This window comes from Natrix helvetica (genome assembly GCF_964273705.1).
Source record: "Natrix helvetica genome assembly, chromosome: 5".
Lineage (NCBI taxonomy): Eukaryota > Metazoa > Chordata > Lepidosauria > Squamata > Natricidae > Natrix > Natrix helvetica.
In genome coordinates, this window is record NC_138551.1 from 127,891,122 (window position 1) to 127,916,954 (window position 25,833).

The window sequence follows — 25,833 nt, forward strand, 5'->3', positions numbered from 1 at the left end:
ATGAGAGGAATTGGACAAAGAGTGTCTCTCCCACAAACAATAGAGAAAAACACACATTACAGAAGCCCAGATTGGCTCTCTAGTTGCCCAAGTCAAGAAGGACTTTACCAGGGGTTCAAATTCCTGGACATCTGGTGGGAAATGACCTGCAGGACTCAGGGATGATGGGTGAGCATCCAGGCCAGCGGCTGCTGAACAACTGGAAGGAAAGTGTTTTTCCAAGTCTCCCCAAGATGGCATCCAGTCTCAGCAGGAAGGTCCCCCCCCCTGCTCCTGGTTTCCTCATCTGAACTGGTTCTTTTCTTTTTATTTGAAAAAAATAAATATTTATTTGAATAAAAATCATTGTCCCATTCGTGTATGGAGAATAGCTTGGCGTTGAAATTCCTCTCACATTTCCACATTTCTTCTAGCAGTAAGCTGCTCCTTTGTGTTCAGGTCTGGCCTCAGAAGGATAATGTAGCACTTGGGGATGAAGATGCAGCCCAGCAGACCAGCACTGGAGGCGAGGATGGAGAAGACCTGAACAGCCACCATGTATTTCCCTTTGATGCTCAGGTAGGTGGGCACAAAAGTCACCCAGACACTGCAGAAGACCAGCATGCTGAAGGTGATCAGCTTGGCTTCGTTGAAGGCCCCAGGCAGATTCCTGGCCAGGAAAGCCACCGTGAAACAGATGGCAGCCAGGAAGCCCATGTAGCTGAGGGTGACGTAGAACATGACAACAGCCCCTTCGTTGCATTGCAGGATGATCTCTCCAGGCTGGGAGTGGAGGTCAGAGTCAGGGAAGGGGGGAGAAACTCCCAGCCAGATGGAGCAGATGATAACTTGGATAGCAGAACAAGAAAGGATGATGGAGTTGGCCAAGCTCTTCCCCAACCATCTCTTCACTCGGTTTCCTGGTTTTGTGGCCAGGAAAGCCAGCACCACCGTGATGGTTTTGGCCAAGAGAGAAGAAATGGCAACTGAGAAGATGATGCTGAAAACCGTTTGTCGGAGAAGGCAGGTGGCTTTCCTTGGTTGACCAATGAAGAGAGAAGAAGACAAGAAGCAAAGCAGGAGGGACACCAGAAGGATATAGGAGAGGTCCCGATTGTTGGCTTTGACAATGGGAGTTTCTCCATATTTAATGAAGATAATTAAAACAAGGCCTGTAGTTAGGAAGAAGAGTAGGGCAAAAGAGACCAGGATGATGCCCAGATGTTCTTCATAAGACAGGAAAGTTATAACTTTGGGGATACATTGGACTCTGGCCTCATTTGGATATTTGTCATCTGGACACTTGGTGCATTTTTCTGCATCTGAGAAACCAAAAATCAGTTTTCTTTAATATTTTGTTCTTTTTATTTTTCATTAAAAATAGCATAAGAAGGATGTATTTTTTTAAAGTAGCTAGGTATATGAAGTTGAGGAAAGTCCTAGGGTGTTAATTATTTCTGGTGTAATGTGTAATATAATTCATTGGAAGCTACATTATTACAGGTTAATAATGAATCATATAATCTTTTTATACAAATATTTAGAGTCCTGCCACATGGCAATTAATATGCTGGACTTAGAGGATACCTACAGTATGTTGTAACATCTGGAAGCTATATGGAATTCAGGACAAACTTCCTAACAGTGAGAACAATTAACCAGTGGAACAGCTGGCCTCCAGAAGTTGTGGGTTCTTCAACATTGGAGGTTTTTAAGAAGAGACTGGACAGGCTGAAATGGTATCGGGTCCCATGCTTGAGCTGGGGGTAGGATTAGAAGACCTCCAAAGTCCCTTCCAGCTCTCTACTGATTGATTGATTGATTGATTGATTGATTGATCTACATGACTGGCAAAATATTTGTATAATGAGTTCCCCCCATAACTATCCACAGCAACACATTATAGACAGTGACACCTTCTCAGTGATCCTCAAGAGGAGGATTCAATATATAATGAATTGCAAGGTCTTTCAGAAGGTGCACCTAAAACAATTCATCAAGTTTCAAAGAACTCAGGTGTTCCTAGATAGATGAACTTAGCAGCACATATCCAGACTAGAAAGCAGGAGAGATGTTTCCTCTGCTGTTAGTAAAGCTTCCTCAGACTTCCACCTCCTCCTCCCAACTCTTCCCAGCCCCTCCTTCAAAGTTTTTTTTATTTACTTCTTTTTAAATAATAAATTGTGCAGGTTAAAAAAAATAGTGAACTTCAATCTGTCTTTTAACTTGCACTTTCATGAAAAGGTTCTGGATGGATCCAGTTCCACAAAGCCTCCCATTTTCCTCAGTGTGACCCACCTTCCTGAGTGGAGAAGGTCCCCTCCGGACAAGGAATGCAGTCATAGCAGCAAACTGGCTCTCCTTCTCGAGCCCTCTTGACAAATCCAGGATGACAATTTGCCGCACAGTTGGACTGAGGCAGGGACTGAGCAGAAAAATGAAGAATGCCAAAGAAAATGTGTTAGTAGTCAACATTCATGGAAAATAGAGATAGACACTGACATTAGCCAAATACCCTCTGGTCTTCATGTAAGTAAATATGAAATACCTGACTACTACTAAGAAGATGCAGGAGGTATAACTAACTATTGGCAGATTCTTCATTTAGTTCCTCCCTTTTGCTTTTGGCATTTAACATTACAATAAAGGACTTTTCTACTTAATAAAGTCAGCAGAGATGGAATTGAAAAAAGATTTACATATGATGATATATTCATATTAAAACTGAGAATAAAATTTATTGTAAAAGATTTAGGAAATTTCTATTCCATTAGATTATTCAATAAAGAATAAAACTGTGATGAAGAAAGAAACCTCTGACCAGTACGATCTTGAAATATTTCCATAAAACATGGCAAAGCCCCTCCACTTAGGTCCCTGTTGAAGAACTTCCATTAGGTGACACCAACTGGCATAGGATGCCAACCACCCTGGAGACTCTAGGCTTTGCCCACTTGAAATGGGACCTCAGGCTTTGGAAAACAGAGAAAAGACACCAAAATTTATCTCACCTTATTGAGCAATTTTAGCCCTGAAAAAGCATCTTGTTTGATAGAAAGTCTCTCTTTTTGAAAATACGCCAGAATTTCTTCCACAACATCCTTCTTGGGGAGAACCAAGAAGCCCCAAATGCCCAGATCTGCTCTTATCTCTCCATTTTGGTCCAAGTATAGTTTATAATGGGAAATATTCCAAAATTCATTCTTCTCCAGAAAGGGATGAAACTAGAATGGGAACATCCAGGAATTTGAAAAGTAGAAAACTTTATTTCTTATCCCACATTGAATCTTTCTTCTACAATTGTCTAATCTCTAAATATGGTTAAATAGGATACAAATACTGCCATTATCTTCATAAGTGAATGAAAAAGTTTGAGAAAAATTTGTCAATCATTTAGTGACAAAATATAAAGAAAATATAATCTACACAATTGGTCAATTATAGGGAACGTTCTAGAGCAAATGGCAAATAAAATGAACAGAGAAAAAAGATGATCCATAAACTCTTTGAAAACAACAGGTTTCCCAGAAAGCATGGGTTGATCAAGAAGAAAGTTGTCAGGCTAATCTTCTCCCTGGTCATCCTGATGGAAAACATCTCTAAATGTGCTAATTCTACTTGATTGTAATACGACAGATTTAAAAGAACAAATCTCCCACCAGCTCTTTTCTCAGTCTGAAAAGTTAGTGAGGATCCTTTCTGAGTTTCTTTCTCTCCCATTATGCAGCTGCAGGATTCTCCCCTCTTATCTGATCCTTCCCTAGGCAGCCTCTCTTCCCCTCACCCCAAAAATCATTCTCACACATCATTACACTTCCTAAATAGATTATGGGGACTCTGGTGATAGAACTGGATTTCAGTAAAGGACTCAGAAATAATTTTGCGATAGGATTAGAAACCTGAGGGATGGATGGTATGATAACTAAGTGGATAAAAACTGTCTTCAAAATGATACTCAAATAATTTTTAACCTTTTAAAATCTTTCTTATGAAACCTAAAAGTGATGGATACAAATTTGCCTTTGGTCATCAATTATTCTATGTTGTCATTAATACGGTAATTAATAGGATCTTAGAGTAAGCTAATTTGATGTGATTTAAAGAATATAAAGTATTTCAACTTAGAAGCCTTATTTGAAACTTCATTTTAAAAGTTTGATAAAACAACAATGGTTTTAAATCAACTTAAAGGCGATAATCAGAAGCAACCAACAATTGTTGAATCGGATGGATTGGATGGATGGACTGGAACTAAACTTGCTGCTGGCATCCCTGAAGGAGGAGTCTGGTTTGAAGGCAGGCTGCTTGGAGATGGCTGGAGAGGCCATGGACCCCGAAGACTCAAGTGGACAGAACGGATGACTGATGAAATGGATTCTTTCAAGAAGATTGAGGGAGATTGGGGAATGGACTTGTCATATTTAACTGGAAAACAAGTCTTAAGAGCTGCTGTTTTTTCATTTACAGGAGATCATATAAATTTGGGGAATGGAAAGCAGTTGTTGGGAAAGATTCTAATTAAAATTTTAAGGAAATGTATTTTTATTATAAGAATCAAACAAAGATGTTTAACCCTGGATAGATTATGGATGGATCAGAGATAATGATTGTGTTGGTCTGTGGTAGAAATGTTCTGTCAGTTAAATGCAATAGCAGATAACAGACAATTTTGAAGTTTTGAAATTTAACTTTATTGTTGGATTGCCTGTTAACTATATTTTTTATATACAGCAGATAGATGACAAGTCCAGTAGATAGATAGTTTATAATTGTGGGCCTATTTTGCAAGTGCGAGAAATTATTATTGCTGTATTGTATTCAATTGGGGAGACAATATGCATGTCTTTGTCTGTTTTTAATGTTTTATCTAGTTTTGCTTTGTCTTTGTAATAGTTTTATTTTCCAAAAGTAGTATTTTACATTTTTGAATAAAATAAAATTTTATAAGAGGAATATCAAGTTTCGAGAAACAATATTTATGATTAGCACACAGAGAAGGGTTCATAAGTAGAAAGCAGTAGAAAAGTATCTGATTTTTATCAACTAGGACTTGACTAACAATAGAGTCTCATATAAGAACATTAATGATGGACTGGAAGAAACATTAAGGATACCAAATTTGATATGTATGTTTGTTAAAATGATCTCAAAATCGTAGTTAACTGGAAACAGAATCTGAGTCAGCCGGGAGATGTCCATGGAAAGAAGGAAAATGCAGCCATAAGAATCTGAGGAAGTGAACGTTCTGGTTTGGGGAGACTCCAACTCAAGGACCAGGTCCCCTTGCAGGCATCACACATGGAGGAGAATTTGTACAAAATCTACCTGAACTTCAGGGAAAGGCAATGAAGCCAAGGAAGTGTTGAAAGCAGCTGCTCTTAGCCTTGAGGAAAGACAACAAAGAGAAGAGCTGAAGATCAAGAGAAGTCTGGGAGCCCCTTTTCCAACTGACACAATCTCTCAGTTGGGGAAGGGAGGATACAGCCAGTGGTGCGATTCAGACGTTCCGGCCTGGTTCGAGTGAACGGATAGTAAAAATTCTGCCTGGCCAAGTCTCTCCCCACCACTACTTGCCTCGCAGGCCTTGGTTGGGGCTTTAGAGTCATTGCTGCAGCTGCTGTTTGGCTCCCTTGCCTCGACCACGTGGCCACGCAGCCCAGCCTGTTTGCCTGTCTTTGCCGTGGCCTCCTGCTCGTCTTGGCCTGCTCCCGAATGCCCACCTCAGGCTGCTCCCGACCACACCAGCAGCGGCCATTCTTCATCTTTTCCCTCTTTCCTTTCCTTTCTCTTTTCCTTTTTCCTTTCCTTCCCATTCCCTCCATTTTTGATCCTTTCCTTCTTTCCCATTTTTTTCCTTTCCCTCCCCTTCCCTTTCCTTCCTTCCTTCCTTTCTTCCTTCCTTCCTCCCTCCCTCCCTTCCTCCCTTCCTTCCAGGGGGTCTGAGGGAGAGTCAGGGAACCCCTTTCCTCCTTGACCCCCTCCCCAACATCTGCTCTGGTGGCAATTATGGCTAAAAGGCCTTTGGAAGCTGGTGCTACCCCTCCCCGAATACTGCAGGGAAAAATAGGCTGGGCCCATAACTGGGCAGCGTGTTGGGGGAGAGGCTGCAGCAGCTCCACGGTGACCGGAGGGAGGGAGGAAAGTTTGGCCAGGTCCAACTGGTTGGGGGGATTCACCAGCTCAGCCAACAGATTTCAATCGTCCCTCCTGGCTTACCCGAGCCACTCCAATTTCCCCCCTGGCCAGAGGGGCCTCCGGTTAAAAGCCCCTCAGTGGACACCCCATGCACACGCCCCCCCAACACGGAGTTCAGAATGATGTTTCTTCCAAAGACGTTCTGGGGAACCACCCCCCCCCCCCCGCTGCTCCTTCCAGAGCCCAGAAAACTCCCAGGCAAAAGAGCGCCTCCTCACTCTCAGGAGTGGGGAAGAGAATGGATGGGAGGAAAGAAAAACTTGGGGAAGAGGGAGGGAGATCCAGAGGAAATGGGGAGAGGCCCTTGCCCCATTTCCGCCTCCTCCCAGGCGGCCCACAAGGTTGAAAATCTTCTGATTCCTCACTCTCACTCTCTCTTTCTTTTTTCTCCCCCCCTCTCTCTCTCACACACAGACACACACACACACACACATACTCACACTCTTATCCCTGCAAGTCCCCCTTCTCTGCCTGCTCCAGAGAGAGAAGCTTGCCTGTGCAGAAGAGGCACTGATCGAAGCGCGTCCCAGTAAGTTAATCAGCCGGGCTTTCCTGGGATGCGAGCGATGCTGCCGGGCGCTTGGAAAGGACTTCGGCAACTGGCCCACCACTAAAATCTAACAATGAGGCGAGGCGCAGAGCTGGTTGGAAGAGTGTGTACGTGTGTGTGTGTGTGTGTGTGTGTGTGTGTAAAATGGGCGGTTTCATCCAAAGGAGTTTTTGTTTCAGGTGGATCTCCTAGCTTTGGAAGGAGGAAAGAAAGGGGTAGAAAGAGAGAGAAAGAGAGAGACGAAAGAAAAGGAAAAAGAAAGGAAAGGAAAAGAAAGGAAAGGAGAGAGAGAAAGTAAGAAAGAGGGAGTTATGGAAGGAAGGGAAAGAAAGAAAGAGAGGGAGGGAGGAGGAAGTGAATGAGATATAGTTGGATGGATGGGTCAATAGATACATGGAGGGAGGGAGGGAAAGAGAGAAAATGAGAGGAAGGAAGGACACAAACCATGGCTTCAGGAGACTCTTTCAAACAGCACAACAACGTTTCAATGGGCTGGAAGGGATCTTGGAGGTCATTTTCTAGTCCAACCCCTGCTCTAGTAGGGTCAGAAGGGACCTTGGAAGCCATCTAGTCCAACCCCCTGCTCCAGCTGCAGACCTTATATCCTCTGGTTTATTTTGGTGACTCTAACAGAGAGGAAAATTGCCAGAAAAGGGAAGGAGTTTACTAGGACAAGGCTGCCATGCAGAGGAAGGCAGAGACAGTCCTTGACTTATGACAATTGAGCCCAACATTTTGGTTGCTAAGCAAGAGCATTGTTAAGTGAGCTTTGCCACATTTTACTCAATCCATGACATCTTTTGGCTCTAACAGTCATGTGCAGGCTAGGGAAGAACATCTGAAAGCCTGTGTAATGTTCTAATGTGCAGAAGTGATAGTTAAATGTGTGCCAGAAAGTGAACTCTGGGGGTGTTTTTCCAAATGGAATAAGTGAGGTTGAATGTGTATAGTTTTAGAAGAGGTGTGTGTGTGTGTGTGTGTGTGTGTGTGTGTGTACATACAGTGTATAAAGTAGATAATGTATCTTTTTGTGTGCCTATAGACACACTATACCTTGTAATACGTATGTACACACATGGCATATATACATAGGATTAAGTTGTGTATTTTGAATGTTCATTAGTAGTAAATAAATAGACAGGGAAATTGTATCTTGTTGACGCAAGGAGAGGCCAGGCAAGGTACCCCTTGACGTGAGTGATGTCAAGTTGGCTACACCCGCCCAATCACATGACCACCAAGCCACACCCACCCAGTCACAAGACCACCAAGCCATGCCCACAGAACCAGTAGTAACAAAATTTGAATCCCACCACTGGATACAACCCTCTTCCAATAACTGACTCCTGTTACACATGGTGAGACACTCTTATTCCAGAGTGTCAGACATGGAAAAAGAGAATTCAGTTACAAGAGAGGAGATTTTAATTGAATGAGAGAAAAAAATATGATAAAAGGATGAGCTGTTTTAGAGCTGAGCCAGTAAAGTAGAGAAGTTCAGTCTCCTCTTCGTCTGAATGCAAAGACTGAGCAGCCATCAGTCAGAGAAGCTTGAACTGGGATTCCTGCAGAGAGGAGGGGTAGGGCTAGATGGTCTCAGGGTCTCCTCCTAATTTATAAAGGTTGTCATGCCACAACATGTACTGTATTTTTCAGAGTATAAGATGCACCGGAGTATAAGACGCATCAAGTTTTGAAGAGGCAATTTTTTTTAAAAAAAGTAGGTAGGTAGAGAGAGAGAAAGAGAGAGAAATACAGTAGGTAGGTAGGGAGAGAGAGAGAGAGAGTACTTAGGTAGGGAGGTAGGGAGGTAGATAAAGGGATAGAGAGAGAGAGAGAAATAGAGAGAGATATAGAGATAGAGAAATACAGTAGGTAGATAGGTGTTCTGACCCCCCTTCTTCCCTCGCCAACACAGAACACACTCCGGACCAAAACTACTTCAACAGGATTTATTGCACAGACAGACAGATCCTTGGCAGCAATCCACCACGGCAAGACTCTCAGAACCCTCCGGCATGGAGATACGATAGCAGCTGTCCAGCCTGCCAAGCTCACAAGACGGAACTTTCCCAATAGTTCCTGAGTTGACTTCTGCAAAGGGCATATGCACAATCAGTCCTTTTATAGACTGGAGAGGAGTCTACTTATCAGCAGCTGAGAGCCCTTACTGCCAGTAACTGTGCACTTGCTCCTTGCGCCTGTGGGCGCGGCGGTAACAAGCATCTAATAACTCCCTGCTGATGTCTGATTCACTGTCCCGTGCCTCCTCCCCACTGCTCCAAGGCATGTCATCAGGAGCACCCCTCCTTTGGCTCTCACCGCTGCTCCATGCCTCAGGCGCCTCCTGGTGGCCGACCAGACTCTCCGATCCCTGCTCAGAGTCAGAACACGGCCCAGGGTCCTCCACATCCTCCAGAGCCAACTCATAGGGACCCTCGCTGTTGGAGTCTAGTGACAGCTCCAAAGGCTCCTGCTGGGCCACAACAGATAGGGAAAGAGAGAGAGAGGGTAGGTAGGTAGAGGGATAGAGAGAGAGAAATAAAAAGAGATAGAGAGAGAAATACAGTAGGTAGGTAGGGAGAGAGAGGGGGTAGGTAGGTAGGTAGGTAGGTAGGTAGGTAGGTAGAGGGAGAGAAAGAGAGAGAAATGCAGTAGGTAGGTAGGGAGAGAGAGAGTAGTTAGGTAGGGAGGTAGGGAGGTAGATAAAGGGATAGAGAGAGGGACTAATAGAGAGAGATATAGAGATAGAGAAATACAGTGGGTAGAGGGATAGAGAGAGAGAAATAAAGAGAGATAGAGAGAGAAATACAGTAGGGACAGAGGGAGAAAGAGAGAGTAGGTAGATAGGTAGATGTTTCCAGGTGTATTTATCCATGTGCTGGAGAAGGAAATCACTGACAATCTGCAGCACCTAAGACTTTTTTTCTGCTGGCACAGCACTTGATCAATGTAATTCTCATCAACCAGTTAAAGAGCTTTCCAAGAGGAGAAAAAAAGTTTTTACACTCTGCAAACCTCCCCAAAACAGTGCGTTTTTGTGAAAACATGTCCCCCCTTTTTTAAAAAAGTCATGAATAGCTTTGGGGGGGGGGCTTGCAGAGTGTTCGGGGGGGGAATGAGCAACAAATGGCCTGTTTTTCGCAAAAACAAGCTGGTTTTTTGTCAAAAACAAATGCATGCATAGCCTTATGGAGGCTTATAGAGTGCTGCTGGGGGTTGGGGGCGGCAAAAATGGTCCATTTCTTGCTCATTACTGCCCTCCCCAGCCCCCAGCAGCTCTTTGAAAGCCTCCATAAGGGTATGTACGGCCATTTTGGTGAAGGGGGCGGGGCTTCGGGAGGCAAAAAATGCAGTATTCAGTGTATAAGATGCACCTAGATTTTCAGCCTCTTTTTTTTGAGGGAAAAAGGTATATCTTATATTCTGAAAAATACGGTACCTGTTGTACTGTTGTTGCTATAGCGCCACCTAGTGTATGGGGGCAGATAAGCCTAACTATAAGGTCTGAAGCCAGACTCCATTTTCTGTCAGCCTTTGGAGAAGACAGAAGAAGCCGTTGTGACCGGGGGCGGAGCTTGCTGCCAGCATGAATGGCTGCCTGGACAGAGAGCTCTGTTAACAGCAGCCAGATCTAACGTCCGGAGGGGGTTTGCTGAAAAGATTTTGATAAGCCAAGCCTTCCTGGAGGGAAGACTGAAGAGAGAAGGTTGGTTTGACACGACCATAGGACGGCAATCCATGGTATGTGATTGAAATCTCCTTCATATCCCCGGACGTGGAAGAGGGCGACAGCAATGGACGTCCCAAAATGCTGACAAGAGTTCAAAGCAAGCGAGGATTTATTACAGAAAGCTGTCGGAGTTGCGAATGATCTAACAGCTTCCAATCTTGGAGAAGGTAATTCTATCCCAAAACAGCTCAAGAGATCAAGGGCTCCAAGGAGATTACAGCGGCGAAAAGTAATATACTGAGTGAAAAATGGCGGCTTTATCTTTTTACTCTCTGAACTGTCTGATAAGTTGAACCTAAACCTAATCTGTTAACATAACAAAGCCGGCTGTAAATAACTTTGAATATACAGACTCCTTCAGGGGGTTTTGAGTTAATTATACAAGTCTGGAAGGCTCGAAGGGAAAAACTTATTTTAGCAATTTATATAGGTAGAGTGATAGCAGTTGGTCAGCGCTTGGACAAGTGGAAGAGAGACATCTACTGGTGAAACCTGGAACTTCCCCCCCCCCCCTCTTAATACCCTAAGAGAAAACAGGATTTTTCATTGCTGACTATATTCTCTGGACAGCCTTTGGATTCTACTATCTGGAGAGAGAGAAAGAAGATCTATTGGAGCAGGGGAACCCAGAACATTTTCATATAATTATCCAACACAGGAGGGACGCACCTAAGGTTGAACTTAAAACCTAGGAATTAATGTGATAATATTACCATCAAAGGAATATATTGTTTTTGCTATTGTTATTGTTGTAAGATTATTAACCCTAACTTCTTTCAATATTAGTGGCACTAGTACTGATTAATTTAGGATAATATAAGCAATAACTATAAACATTCTATCCTTAGATTTTATTAAGTTATCAAAATAGATTAATAGATTAATAGAAAGTTAGGAGTATTGTAAATGTGACATACACACACACACACATATATATATATATATATACAGTGATAAACCGATAAGTCTCCCACACTATCCTACTATCCTATGACAGCTGTTCCTATATAACACACGGACTAATTGATATATAGAGTTTACTACTCCCTATCACTATTTAAAATTGAAATTTGAGTAGAGGTAGAGGGAAGAGAAGAGGGAGAAGAAGGAAGGTAGGTAGGCAGGAAGGAAGGAAGGAAGGAAGGAAGAAAGAAGGAAGGGAGGTAGGAAGGAGGGAGGGAGGAAGGAAGGGAGGAAGGAAGGAAGAAGAGAAAGAAAGAAAGAAAGAAAGAAAGAAGGAAGGAAGGAAAGAAAGAAAGAAAGAAAGAAAGAAAGAAAGAAAGAAAGAAAGAAAGAAAGAAAGAAAGAAAGAAAGAAGGGGGACTGGAGAAAGTTATGAGGGAGAGAAGTAAGTGGGAGTTCTGGGGGAAAATTAAAGTAGGGATCCAACTCCTCCCAAAAATGACAAGTAGTACAAATTTTACGAAAATTGGCACGGGGAGAAAGCCAGCATCCCAGCCATCCCTAGCGGCTGCCAGTCCCTCGAACCAAAGATCTTCAGAGGATATGCCTCAGAGAGAAAGATCCAATTCAACTAAGGAATTGCAGATGATGCTACAGTCAATGCATGAGGCAATGGCTAAAAATTACGAAGAACTTAAAAAGGACATTAAAGAAATAAGGAGTGATACAGTAGAATTAAAGGAGAGAATGCAGAAGATGGACGATAAATTTGAGAAGTTCCAGGAACAGATCGATAAACATGAACAAAGAATAAATGTAATAGAAGGAAGGTTGGAAAAGGAGGTTGAAAAAATGGAGCAGCTGAGCGCTAGGCTGATCCAGGCAAACAAGGAACTTGAATTAACGGTCCTCACGTTAGAATCGGAGAAAGCAGCCCAATTCCTACGGTTCCAGAACGTAAAGGAAGAAAAGGGCGAGGATTTACCAGACATGATGGCAGACCTAATGGCAAAGGCTTTGGGAATAGAAAAGGACGAGATGGCAAGTGAGATCGACGAGACGTATAGAATACAGACAAACTACGCAAAAAAGAATAATCTTCCAAGAGAAGTCCAGGTAAAGTTTGTTAAAAAATCAATACGTGATGAGGTGCTGAATAGAACTAGAGACGACCCGATAATTTACAACCAACGACAATTAATAGTTCTAAAACAGGTACCAAGGAGAATCAGAGAATTAAGAAGGCCCTACCAATTTTTAACATCTGTCCTTAACAAATATGAAATTAACTTTAGATGCCGGAGGGCGTACTGGTAACCTGGAGAGATAGAAGATTTAGAATAGACACAATAGAACAAGCGGAAGACTTTTACAACACCCTAGTTGGACAGGAGGAGGAGAAAGACGAAGGAGAACAGGCGGGAGCAAGGAGGCAAGGATCCAGGGTACAGATAAGAAGAGAGAAGGAACCAGTGGAGATAAGAAAGGAAAAAGAAGTCGTTCTAGACGAAAAAGGGGAAGAACCAAAGGAAGTGAGAGAAATAAGGGCAACAAGAAGCACACGACCCAAATACACATAGAAGTATGTCGGGAGAAATTAAGATCCTATCATTGAATATTAATGGTCTAAACTCACCCCAGAAGAGGAAAACAATATTTAATAAATTAAAACATTTGAACTACGATATAATTGCAATGCAAGAGGTCCATATGACTAAAAGACAGATCCAGATATTAGAATGTCCTAGATTGGGCAAAATCTACGCAGCACTGGCTGACCAAAAGAAAAGAGGAATAGCACTATATGTCAAAGACACAATTCAGACTAAACTAATTTACCATGATGAGGAAGGGAGGATACTAATCGTGGAAATAATGTTAAATCAAAAAAAGGTGTCACTGGTTGTAATATATGCACCCAATGAAGGCCAGGAAAATTTCTATCACAAACTATATGGCATTATTCGAGAGATGGGAACAGAAAATGTCTGTTTACTGGGCGACTTCAATGCTATAGTTGACCCGAAACGGGACTATAAAAGTGGAAAAAAGAGAAAAGGAGCTAGGAGAACTTTGCCAAGGTCATTCTTCCAAATGGCTGAAGAACTAAATTTGTTTGATGTATGGAGAGAAAGATATCCAGAGGCTAAGCAATATGCCTTCTACTCGAACCGACACGAATCCTGGTCAAGGATAGATATGGTCTGGCTGCCGATGGAGTTAATCTCAGAAGTGAAGGAGATAGATATAGAACCCAATCTATGGGCTGACCACAATCCCATGAGGATTATTTGGAAGAAACAAAAGGGCAGTTACCGTTGGTCACTCAACAGGTCAATTCTAAAAGACCAGGAATATATTAATAGAGTCAACCAAGAATTAAGATTCTTCTTTAAAGAAAATGGACCAGGAAACACATCCATACAAAACCTATGGGATATGACTAAGGCATTTATAAGAGGGGTCACAATATCAGCTACAGCCAGGAAGAAAAAAACTGAGAATCTAAAAATAAGAGAGCTGAAAGAAAGGTATAGAAATTTAGAGAGTGAATTACAAAAGAAACCGCAGAACAGAAGTATAAAAGGAAATATGGAACTGATTAAACATGAATTGGCTATATTTGAAAAAGCAAAATTGGCACAATCTATAAAAAAAGCAAAACAAAACTTCTTTGAGAATGCAAATAAACTGGGGCGATGGCTATCCTATAGGCTGAGGAAGCAAAAACAAGAGAACTGGATCTATAAACTACAAGATGAAAAAGGCGAGATCTGCTACCAACTAGAGGAAAAGAAAAAGATTATCCAAGAATTTTATGATAAATTATATAAAGAAAACCGAGACTATACAAAGGAAGGAATATTACAGTATTTGGAAAAGTCAGATCTGCCAAAGGTACCAGAGGAGATTAAGGACATGTTCAATGAAGACATTAAAACATCAGAGATAACCGAGGCCATACAAAGACAAAAGAATAATAAAGCTGCAGGGCCGGATGGGTTGCCAGCGGAAATTTATAAAGAATTCCAAGATATACTTGTCCCAATGTTGTTAGAAATCTACAACGCTGTGTTGAAAGAGGCGAAGACACCGTTGTCATGGACGAAGGCTAACATTGTACTATTACCTAAGGCAGATACAGACCAGGTGCTTATACAAAACTACAGACCAATATCACTGCTAAATGCAGATTATAAAATCTTTGCCTCAATAATAGCAGAAAGGCTGAAAAAATTTCTTACATCGTTCATCCATACAGACCAAAACGGATTCCTCCCCAGAAGACAAATTAAAAACAATATGAGAATTATGTTGGACATTCTTGAATATTATGAAGTGCACAATGATAAACAGGTTGCACTAATATTTCTCGATGCCCAAAAGGCATTTGATAATGTCAACTGGGAATTTTTGCACCAACAATTAGAATATATGGATTGTAGCGACAAATTTATAAACACGATCAGAGCAATTTATACAAACCAAAAAGCCAAAATAATAATCAATGGTGAACTAACACAAAGTATTGTAATCCAGAAGGGTACAAGACAAGGTTGCCCCCTATCCCCCCTGTTGTTTATACTAACCCTAGAAGTACTAGCCAGGAACATACATAAAGAGGTACAGATAAAGGGACTAGAAATTAAAAAGGAGCAATTTAAATTACAGGCCTTTGCAGACGATTTAGTGTTTGTGCTAGAAGATCCTATGGAATCTGGTACGAAACTCATTGAGAAACTGACAGAGTATGGGAAAATAGCGGGTCTGAAGATAAATATGACAAAGACCAAAATGCTGACTAAAAATATGAAATCAAAAGCAAAAGAGGAGTTAACGAAGAAATAGGGTATCCAAATTGTCAAAAAAGTCAAATATCTTGGTATACATTTATTTGCGAGGTGTCTGACCATCAAAGAAGACAACTATACCAATCTGATTAATAAAAGTAAGAAGGACCTAGAAAGATGGAAAAACATACAACTCTCCCTGATGGGCAGGATTGCAGTTATAAAAATGAAAATACTACCCAAATTTCTTTTCCTATTTCAGAACATACCCATTAAATTAGAAAAAGGTGTCCTTAAAGATTTGAATCAATTGGTTTCAAAATTTATCTGGCAGGGAAGAAAACCAAGAATAAAACTTAAGGCTATGCAAGACACTAAGGAAAAGGGAGGATTTGGTGTACCAGATTGGGAACTCTATTATACTGCGGCTATATTAACATGGCTAAGGGAATGGATAATGCTGAGAAATAAAAGATTACTCAAATTGGAAGGTCATGACCTCCAAGCAGGCTGGCATGCCTTCCTCTGGTATGAAAAAGGATCTACACACAAATATTTTAGTAGACATTACATTAGACAATCTCTGTTAATCATATGGAATAAAATTAAACATGACCACTATACTAAAATACCTATTTGGCTATCTACGATGGAAGCATACATACACCCAAATTTAATTAACATGGAAACTATAGTCACATATAAAGAGCTATTGAACAGGCAGGGGGAGATCAAAACTAGAGCAGAATTGACATCACAAGGAATACAAGTAGAATGGTGGTCTTATTTACAGGTACAATCAAGGTATGCTCAGGATAGGAAGAACGAAGGTATTGCCAAAGACTACACAATATTAGATAAACTGTTGATACAGACAGAAAACAGACTGATCAAAGTGCTGTATAGATTTTTGTTGGAATATAAACTAGAGGAAGAACATGTCAAAGAAAACATGGTCGCCTGGGCGAAAAATTTCGGTTACAATGTGGAATTGGCTAAGTGGGAAAAACTTTGGATACTTAATCAGAAATTAACATTGGCTACGGCGTATAAAGAAAATCTTTACAAGATGTTCTACAGATGGCATCCCGCCAGCACGGCTATCTAAAATGTTCAAAAATTTGGCCCCAAATTGCTGGAAGTGTAAAAAAACACCAGGCACCTTCTATCATATGTGGTGGATGTTCAATGAGGCAAAAAAATATTGGAAAATGATCCAATCATGGTTAGAACAAATGGTGGGAGAACAAATTATGTTTAAACTAGAAACTTTTCTCCTAGGCATAATACCGGAGGGGTTTAAGAAAGATACACTCTATCTAATTATACATATACTGACTGCAGCGCGCATAACCTATGCACAGCATTGGAAAAAAGAAAATACACCATCAGAGCTAGATATAATCAGAAAAGTGTTGGCCTGTGCAGAAGCAGATAGGCTCACTTTGGAACTTAAAAATAAAGGGGAATCAGAATATTTTGAGGTATGGAATATATTTTATGACTGGTATAAGTTAAGATGACAAGACTGGAACAAATGTATATATGTCGATCGAACAGAAGGACAGACAATGTATTAAGTGGAATAACTGTTAATGGTTGAAACCAGCTGTACATAATGTGAATATATGATCACCCTGACCCCGCAGCATTGCATTGTTTTAAATGTAAAAACAATAAAAACATATTAAAAAAAAAGAAGAAGCAGCCGTTGTGACCGAGACCCCTGGTCATCCGGAGACGCCTCCCTCCTTCACACGGAGCATCGCTGGGGAGGTTCCAGCTGCTTCTTTGCTGGCTGTTAGTTAATGCTGCCTATCTCGTCTTTCTATTTGATTTCCACTCTTTGCATCTCCTCAGTTTCACCTGCCCCCTTCTCCCAATAAAGCATCCAGATCCACGCCAGGCTCCCTTTCATTGGAGGAGAATGGGGGGCTTAGCTGCCTGTCCAGCTGCACACAGACCCACCTGCAATGGGGACGGAAGAAAGGTGGAATTCCACCAGGCTAATCACAAACCCACAAATACGGGAATTTATTTTAAAAAGAATACAGCATTTTCCAATTAGCAGTGCAAAATATAAAAATGCCATGGTATCTACTCTTTGGAACCATTAATTCCCTGAGTAATTAAATTGGCCAGATCTGTTGAGATGGTTCCCCTCTTTCTCCTCTGGATTCCTCCTCCAAAGGATCTAAGATTAATGGATCCTTATCGGGACCCCCATACCTGCCATGGCTGCAGCCTTGGAGACCCCAAGATCTTTTCATCCTCCTTCCTTCCCATCCTCGATCTGGAGGAATAGGCAGAATTCAGGGCCTGGGCCAGAGTCTTTGTGAAACTATAATGGTGGTAAGAATTTTGGACCCTTTTTCTGTCCCTTTTCTCCTGGGTCTCCAGTGGGACTTTCTGGGTGCATCTTCTGCGGCCTTTGACAGAAAAGACATTCTTTGAAAGAGAACAATGAAAATAATGATCTTGAAACTTTTCTTTCACAAAGAAAAAGGGTTTAAAGGCAGAATCATTTGGCCTTTCTTTTCCCAGATAACCAAAGTTCCAAATACTATGGATGTATTTGAGAAGTCTGTGCTTGTTTATTTGATATGCTGCAAAATTTGTGAGGATCCAGACTTTCCCCTCAATGGGTCCTGGCAGACGCCTAAGTGTTAAATGGAAAGAAAGAATTCTCTCCCAAATGGAAGCAATTTCTATGAAGTGAACAAAGACGTTGACTTGTCTCCACTTAGAGAGGGAATCCCTGAGGGCTGCTGTATGTCCAGTTGTTGAGAACAGTTGTGATATAACCACACAAATTCCATTCCTGACAAGCACAGGAGTAAAAGTCCTCATGAAATTCTCTCCCTTTTCTGTGTCTGAAGCAAAGAGGCCAATCAGGGTCCATCTGAAGTGGAGGAGCAGCTGGACAATTGCTGGGTACTGGAATCCTTCTTTGGGGAGCATCCGGTGGAAAAAGGGGAATCGACTTTTATCACTCAGAGCCTCTGAAGCTGTTAAATAATTGATCTGGAAAAGGAATTGAAAGGATTAGAGCCGTGATGGGGAACCTGTGGCATGCAGAGTGTCCTCTCCCGGAACGCCAGCCGCCCCAGCCCAGCTCCACTAGCATCCACATGCAGGCGCACCTCCTGCCGGCCAGCTGGTTTTCGGGCCTTTGTGGAGGGCCAGGGCGGGGGACGCGTGAGTATGCAGTGGGGGGGGGGTCACATTGCGTAGGAAACTCCGGCGGGCTGGAAGTGAGTGTGGATGGCCTCCCCCCAGTGCTTCCTGGCTCAGTTGGAAGCTTCCTTCAGCTTCAAACAGTTGCAGGGTTTTGGGGGGTTTTTTGCTTCCAGGTTGGTGCAGGAGGCTTTCCAGGGCCAAAATGGGGTGTGGAGAGCGCAAGGTTTTTTCCCCCGTTATTCCCAAATTGTGAGCTCTTAGGAAAGTATCCCCTCCTTGTGGGTTGCTAACAGTGGTGGGTTTCAAAAACTTTTAGAACCTCTTCTGTAGGTGTGGCCTGCTTTGTGGGAGTGGCTTGCTAGGCATGTGACTGGGTGGGAGTGGCTTAGCAGTCATGTGACCGGGAGGGAGTGGCCAAGACGATGCCAGCATTCCCAGTCAAGATAGAGGTATAAATTACACAGAAAAGAAAGAGGCATCTATACATCTGAATTTAACTTCAAAGCAGTGGCAACAACTTAAATTCCTTAAATAATAATGTTTGTTAGGGCTATGCACTGTTTTTGAATATATAGGAATGTAAAGCCCACAGCATCTACTTGGTACTTTTTAAAGCAGCGGCACCTTTTTCCTGGATTCATGAAATATCCACTTTAAAAAGTTGTGGGTGGGTCCTATATTTACAGTCTTGTATTCTCTTCAGTACTTAGTTTGGAACAGAATCCAAAGTACCTTTCAGTCCTAGCATTTGTACTAAAGCTAGGCAAGTGATTTTACAGGGCTCTGAGCTCTCCTCCAGATCTCGTCAAGGAAGCAGATGTTCCAAAGTATTCCCACAACTTTCCAATGCTTTGAAATCCCACCAAATGATTTGGACAGGCCTATTTCATACTTTCTTCTATATGGCAATCAGGGTGGTTTTACAGATGGTTCACAGGTGGTCTATTTTCCAAGTACTTAGAGGGCCAAGAACTGCCTTTCCTAGATTGCAGCTTTAGCTTCCTTGAATGTTAACTGTTAGATTGGGCAATGAGAAGGCAGACACAGGCTTAACGCAACAACAGCTCTTTATTAATCTCAGACAAGTATGTACAATCCAGCAACTGTTTGGTCTGACAGCAGCCCTTTTATAGGGAGCTGTCAGTCCTCTTAGCCAATTGGATTAAATCTCTGTTCCCGCGGGAACAGAGGAGCAAAGTGGAAACTCTGGTAGCTAGTGTTAATATCTAACACCCCTCCCCTCTTGGTTGGGATGTTCCTATTGGTCACATAGTCTTTGAGGTAGGCGGGTCTTTGTTTTGCTCTACCAGACCTGCGCAGTTCATTTGGAACCAGTTCTTCAGGCAGGTTGGACGGATCTGTCTGCTCTCCAACTCTGCTCTGTGGAACCTGCTGGAACTTACCCCAGGCTGCGGCTGGAGCTTCTTGGATTTGCTCGCTTGGAGCTCGCTGTGGGCCTGCAACAAACTCAGATAAGTTCCCCGGTACCCTCGGGTTTGAACTGGCTGTAGAAGGAGTGAGCATTTGCTCCTTTTGGGTAGGGCCTTGGCTGATTTGTTCAGGATTTTCGAATGGTGTTCTAAGATTTGAGTGGGAGAGGCGACCACGGAGTTGGTCAACATGCCTCCTCCAATTTCTACCATCCTCTAGCTCTAACAGATAAGTGCGAGGCCCGGTGATGCCTATCACCGTGGCAGGAATCCACAGAGTCCCCCCAGCATAGTTGTGGGGGTATACTGAGTCCCCTATGCTAAAGTTTCGAATCTTGCTTGTGGAGTCAGGGGGCGATGTGGCAGAATAGTTTGTGTTAGATATTAGCATATATCGTGATAAGTCTTCCCTCTGGTCCGCTGCTACAGCGGGAAACAGGTATCGTTCTGATTGGTCGAGGGGCGTACCCGATCCCTATAAAAGGGGAACCCTCCGACCACAGAGCAAGCTGGATCACTACTATTACTAATAAAGAGCTGTTAAGTCACTTCGTGTCCGCAGTCTGTCTCTCGTTGCCCAGATCTAACATTGGCGACGAGGATGGGATTGAGAGGCAGATAGGACGAAGAACGCTACCTCCAGAATCTCCGGATTTGATCCAGCCCAGGAATTCGGCAGAAATTCCGGCAGCCATCTCAGATCACCGCAGCGCGGCAAATTCAAACAGAGAAGATGGCGATGCATGCTCCCCCTGCTCCTTTCGACCCAGCAAACGACGAATGGGAAGCCTTCATGATTCATTTCGAGTGTTTCCTCGAAGCGAACGAATACACGGGGATCACCGATGCGAGGAAGAAAAACATCTTCCTCGGCTACTGCGGAAAGGAAGTCTTCAATACGGCCAGAGACCTCACCGCGCCTACTCCAATACAGGCAGTATCGTGGACGGCGTTGCAACAGGCTCTGCAAACTCATTACGCTCCAAAACCTTCCCGCCATGTCTGCCGCAAGGAATTCAACACGAGGAACCAGAAGGCGGGAGAATCCATAAATCAATATGTTGCAGCCCTACGAAAAGCAGCAACTCACTGCGAGTTCAGGGATCTGGACGAGCACATCTTAGTGCAGCTCATCTGTGGGTTAAGAGACATTTCGCTACAAAAGAAGCTGTTGGCAAACCCGAATTTAACCCTACAGATAGCGCTAAACGAAGCAAGAGCGTCAGAGTCAGCGGAGAAATCATCGGTGACCATACAACGAGGGGCCAACGTAAACCAGCCAGCACCAAGACAAACCAGAGTACACTACGAGGACACAAGCCCCGACTACGAGAATCCCGAGTTCGAGGACAGTCACCTGATGCAGAGCAGTCACTTGAGGCCTGGGGGGAGACCCGGATTCCGTTTGCCGCCCTGCGCAAGCTGCGGAGGGAATCACCCCAGGTCTACTTGTAGGTTCAGGAACGTTGTTTGTTCGCACTGCAACAAACTTGGGCACATCGCACGAGTGTGCCGGAGCGGAGTCCCTGCCTCACGGCAGCCACCCATGTGCCGCCAACAGAAGCCCAACCCAGGGGCTTGGCGAAATCAAAAAGGGCGCCCAGAGAGAAATCCACAAGTGTTTACCCAGAGAGAAAATTTCCAAAGAGCTGAACGAGCGTATCCCCAGAGAGATTACTCACAAGGAGTTGAGCGAGCGTATCCCCAGAGAGAATACACACAAAGAGCTGAAAGAGCGTTCTATCAAGACGCTCAACGAGAGTATTTTCAGGATGTAGACGATGAGATAGAGTTGACCCAGAGAGAGGAGTTGCGAACGTATCTCACCACAATACATCAGGTCCGCCCTAAGCGGCCAAAAAGGCTGAGAGTCACAGTCCTCTTGGAGGGCTCACCCTGCGAGCTAGAAGTTGACACAGGATCGACCCTGACGATTATTTCATGGGCATCCATGAAACAGGCTATCCCTAGCCTCAGAAAGAGCCAACTACGCGCTCCAGACGTCCTGCTACGAGACTACCAGGGGAACCAAGTCCCCATCGTGGGCCAAGGCACATTCCACATCCGTTTCAAGGACATCGAAGCCCAGCTGCCCGTGACCATCGCCAGCGCGCCATTACAGAACCTTCTGGGGCTTGATTGGTTTGAAGCCCTGGGGTTAGAAGTCACCGGAATCAACACCGTGAGAAACAGCAGCGCTGAGCAGATTTTTAAGGAGTTCGAGGATGTGTTCAGCCCCGGTCTTGGTAAGTATGTGGGTAAACCAATATCATTCAATTTAGACCCCAAAGTGGCGCCAATCCGACTTAAACCGAGACGAGTGCCTTTTGCACTCCGCCCAAAAATAGATAAGGAAATAGATAAGTTAGTGGAGCAGGGAATCCTTGAGCCGGTAGATCACGCGCGCTGGGAAACACCCATCGTGACCCCAGTCAAACCAGACGGATCAGTCCGCATCTGCGCGGACTATAAATGCACAATTAATGTCGCGTTACAACAGAGCGCATATCCTGTGCCTGTAGTACAGCACTTATTGCACTCGTTGGGGCCAGGAAAAGTATTTGCTAAGTTAGACATGGCACAAGCTTACCAGCAGCTGCCAGTTGATAGCGCCACAGCGGAGGCCCAAACTATAGTGACGCATAGAGGAGCATTCAAATGCAACCGGCTACAATTCGGTGTGAGTATTGCCCCAGGATTGTTCCAGAGCGTCATGGAACGACTTTTGCAAGGGATACCGGGAGTCGTCCCCTATTTTGACGACATCTTGGTGTCCGCTGCAAACGAGGAGCAATTAAATAAAAGAGTCAGAACTGTTTTGGCCAGAATCAGAGAAAAGGGTCTCCGCCTTAAAAAGGAAAAATGCCAAATCAACGTGCCTAGCGTAGAATTCCTGGGTTATAGAATCGATGGTCAGGGAATACACCCCACTTCAAAGAAAATTAAGGCGATCCAGGACGCCCCCACACCACGAAATCAGACCGAGTTGCAGGCCTTCCTCGGACTACTTAACTTCTACAGCGTTTTTCTGAGGCAGAAGGCGACCGTTGCTGAGCCACTACACCGTCTACTCCAGAGGAACGCACCATGGAAATGGGGACGATCCGAAGCTGCAGCTTTCGCCGGGGTAAAGCGCCTGCTCACCACGGACTCACTGCTTGTCCAATACAGCCAGACCCTACCGCTGGTATTGACCTGCGACGCATCACCCTTCGGAGTTGGAGCAGTCCTCAGCCACAGGATGCCCGACGGAAAAGAAGCACCCATCGCCTTCTACTCCAGAACTCTTTCATCGGCCGAAAGGAATTACAGCCAAATGGACAGGGAAGCGCTGGCTGCTGTAGCTGGAGTAAAGCGTTTCCACGAATACCTATACGGCCGCGATTTTGATCTAATTACAGATCACAAACCGTTGTTGGGACTTTTGGCGGGAAACCGCCCCACTCCGGTCTCCCTTTCTCCACGCATGACCAGGTGGACTGTTTTCCTGGCTGCGTACTCATACAAATTGATTCATCGACCGGGCTCCACTCTCGGACACGCAGACGCACTCAGCCGTTGCCCATTACCTGACATTCTGCCAGACCCCACTCCAGAAGTACCGGTATTGCTCATTGACTGTTTGGACTCTGGACCGGTTTCTTCATACGACGTTGCAAGGTTCTCCTCCAAAGACAATGTAATAAAGCAAGTTCAAACTTGGGTTTGGAGGGGGTGGCTGAAGGGAAACGTGGGCCCGGAATTCAAAATGTTTTGGTCAAAACGGGACGAACTCTCAGTGTTACAAGGTTGTTTATTGTGGGGGGATCGAGTTGTTATTCCGTATGTATTACGTAGGAATGTATTAGATGCTTTACATGTGGGTCATCCGGGGATTGTTAGAATGAAGGCGTTAGCAAGAAATTACGTTTGGTGGCCAAACATGGACAAAGAAATAGAGGAGTGGGTGGCCACTTGTGACCCATGCCAGGAATCGAGACCAGCACCCCCGGAAGCGCCCGCCACAGAATGGGAGAAACCTAAAGCACCCTGGTCGCGAATACACATCGACTTCGCAGGGCCATTCCAAGGTCAGACTTTCCTTACAGTTGTGGATGCATACTCAAAGTGGCTAGATGTAGTCCTAATGACTTCAACCACAGCAGAGGCAGTCATTAAGGTTCTACGGCGACTTTTCGCCACCCATGGCCTGCCCGACCTCCTGGTCTCCGATAACGGGCCCCAGTTCACGGCCATGCAATTTGAGACATATCTAGCAGGTCAGGGAATTCGGCACGCCCTCGTCGCGCCATTCCATCCGGCATCAAATGGACAGGCGGAGAGAATGGTACGATTCGCAAAAGAGGCCCTCGCTAGGATGGGTCCAGGTGATTGGCAAACACGCATTGATCATTACCTTTTAATTCAGCATATCACCCCAAGTGCAACGACGGGTAGGAGCCCCGCTGAGCTACTCATGGGCCGCCGTCTATGGTCTCACCTGGACCGTCTTCACCCAAATTACTCTGCCACAGCTCCCCCAGACTCCACAAGCAAAATTCGGTCTTTTAGCATAGGGGATTCAGTATACGCCCACAACTATGCAGGAGGAACATTGTGGATGCCGGCAAAGGTCATTGGCATCACGGGTCCACGATCGTATCTGCTGGAACTGGAAGATGGGCGGAACTGAAAAAGGCACATCGATCAACTTCGGGGTCGCCTAGCACACTCAGACCTTCGTAACGAAGACGAGATCTTCCTACCTACAGAAAGTCAGCGACGCGAGAGACCCATCATAGAAAACTACGACACCGGCAAACCAAGCTCGGAACAAGAAAACATGCACGAAGCAGAGCATCCCCCGGGAAACGGAACCGAGCAGACTCCAGAACGCCCTAGCAACGAGGGCACGAAACCTCCCGAACGTGGAACGGGAAAAGCAACCGATCCGGAAGCCAATTCTGACCAACCAGAACCACGACGTTCCTCCCGAGTAAGGCAACCCCCCACATACCTAAAAGACTATGTTACCTACCGCAACGTTCCGTCTAGGAGGGGAGGGGTGTTAGATATTAGCATATATTGTGATAAGTCTTCCCTCTGGTCCGCTGCTACAGCGGGAAACAGGTATCATTCTGATTGGTCGAGGGGCGTACCCGATCCCTATAAAAGGGGAACCCTCCGACCACAGAGCAAGCTGGATCACTACTATTACTAATAAAGAGCTGTTAAGTCACTTCGTGTCCGCAGTCTGTCTCTCGTTGCCCAGATCTAACAGTTTGGGTGTAGCCGGTCTAAATGGGACCTTAGCCAGCGACCCATGAGAAGCTCAGAGGGGCTTCTCCCAGTGGTGGCACTTGGCGTGATATGTTGGATTAACAAATAGTTATCAACCTGTGTTTGCCAATCACCCGGGCCCATCCTGGCGAGGGCCTCTTTTGCAGATCGCACCATTCTCTTTGCCTGACGATTGGAAGCCGGATGGAATGGCGCGACTAGGGCATGCCTGATTCCCTGACTTGCTAAGTAGGTCTCGAATTGCCTGGCCATGAATTGGGGCCCATTGTCTGAGACCAAGACATCAGGCAGGCCGTGCGTGGAGAAAAGTCTCCGTAGCACCTTGATGACCACCTCTGCTGTGGTAGAGGTCATCAGGGCTACCTCTAATCATTTCAAATATGCATCCACAACTATGAGGAACGTTTGGCCATAAACGGGGCCAGCAAAATCAATGTGCACCCTAGACCAGGGTGCTTGAAGGCGCTCCCACTCCTTAGCGGGCGTCTCTGGGGGAACTGGTCTAGATTCCTGGCATGGAGTGCAGCTAGCCACCCACTCTTCTATCTCCCTGTCCATGTTAGGCCACCAGACGTAGCTCCTAGCCAAAGATTTCATCCTGACAATTCCAGGATGCCCTGCATGTAATGCTTCCAATACTGCCTTCCACAGTTTGCTTGGAACAACCACCTGGTCCCCCCACAGTAAACAGCCTTTGATTACAAACAACTCATCGCGTTTAGTAAAAAAAAAATTAAATTCAGCCCCAACAGGCCCCTTGGGCCACCCCCTCCATACCCAGTTCAAAATCTG

The 25,833-nt window shown here is 44.4% G+C and overlaps 1 protein-coding gene across 1 annotated transcript in view; it reads right to left on the reverse strand.

Moving 5' to 3' along the window:
* Window positions 1-390: 390 nt before the first annotated feature.
* Window positions 391-25,833, reverse strand: part of LOC309393752 (vomeronasal type-2 receptor 26-like) — a gene marked incomplete at both ends in the record, with an annotated part of 61,460 nt that continues 36,017 nt past the window's right edge. The window contains one exon of the mRNA XM_081956247.1: window positions 391-1,301. Coding sequence (XP_081812373.1) covers window positions 391-1,301 — 911 coding nt within the window. The remainder of the gene's footprint in view (window positions 1,302-25,833) is intronic.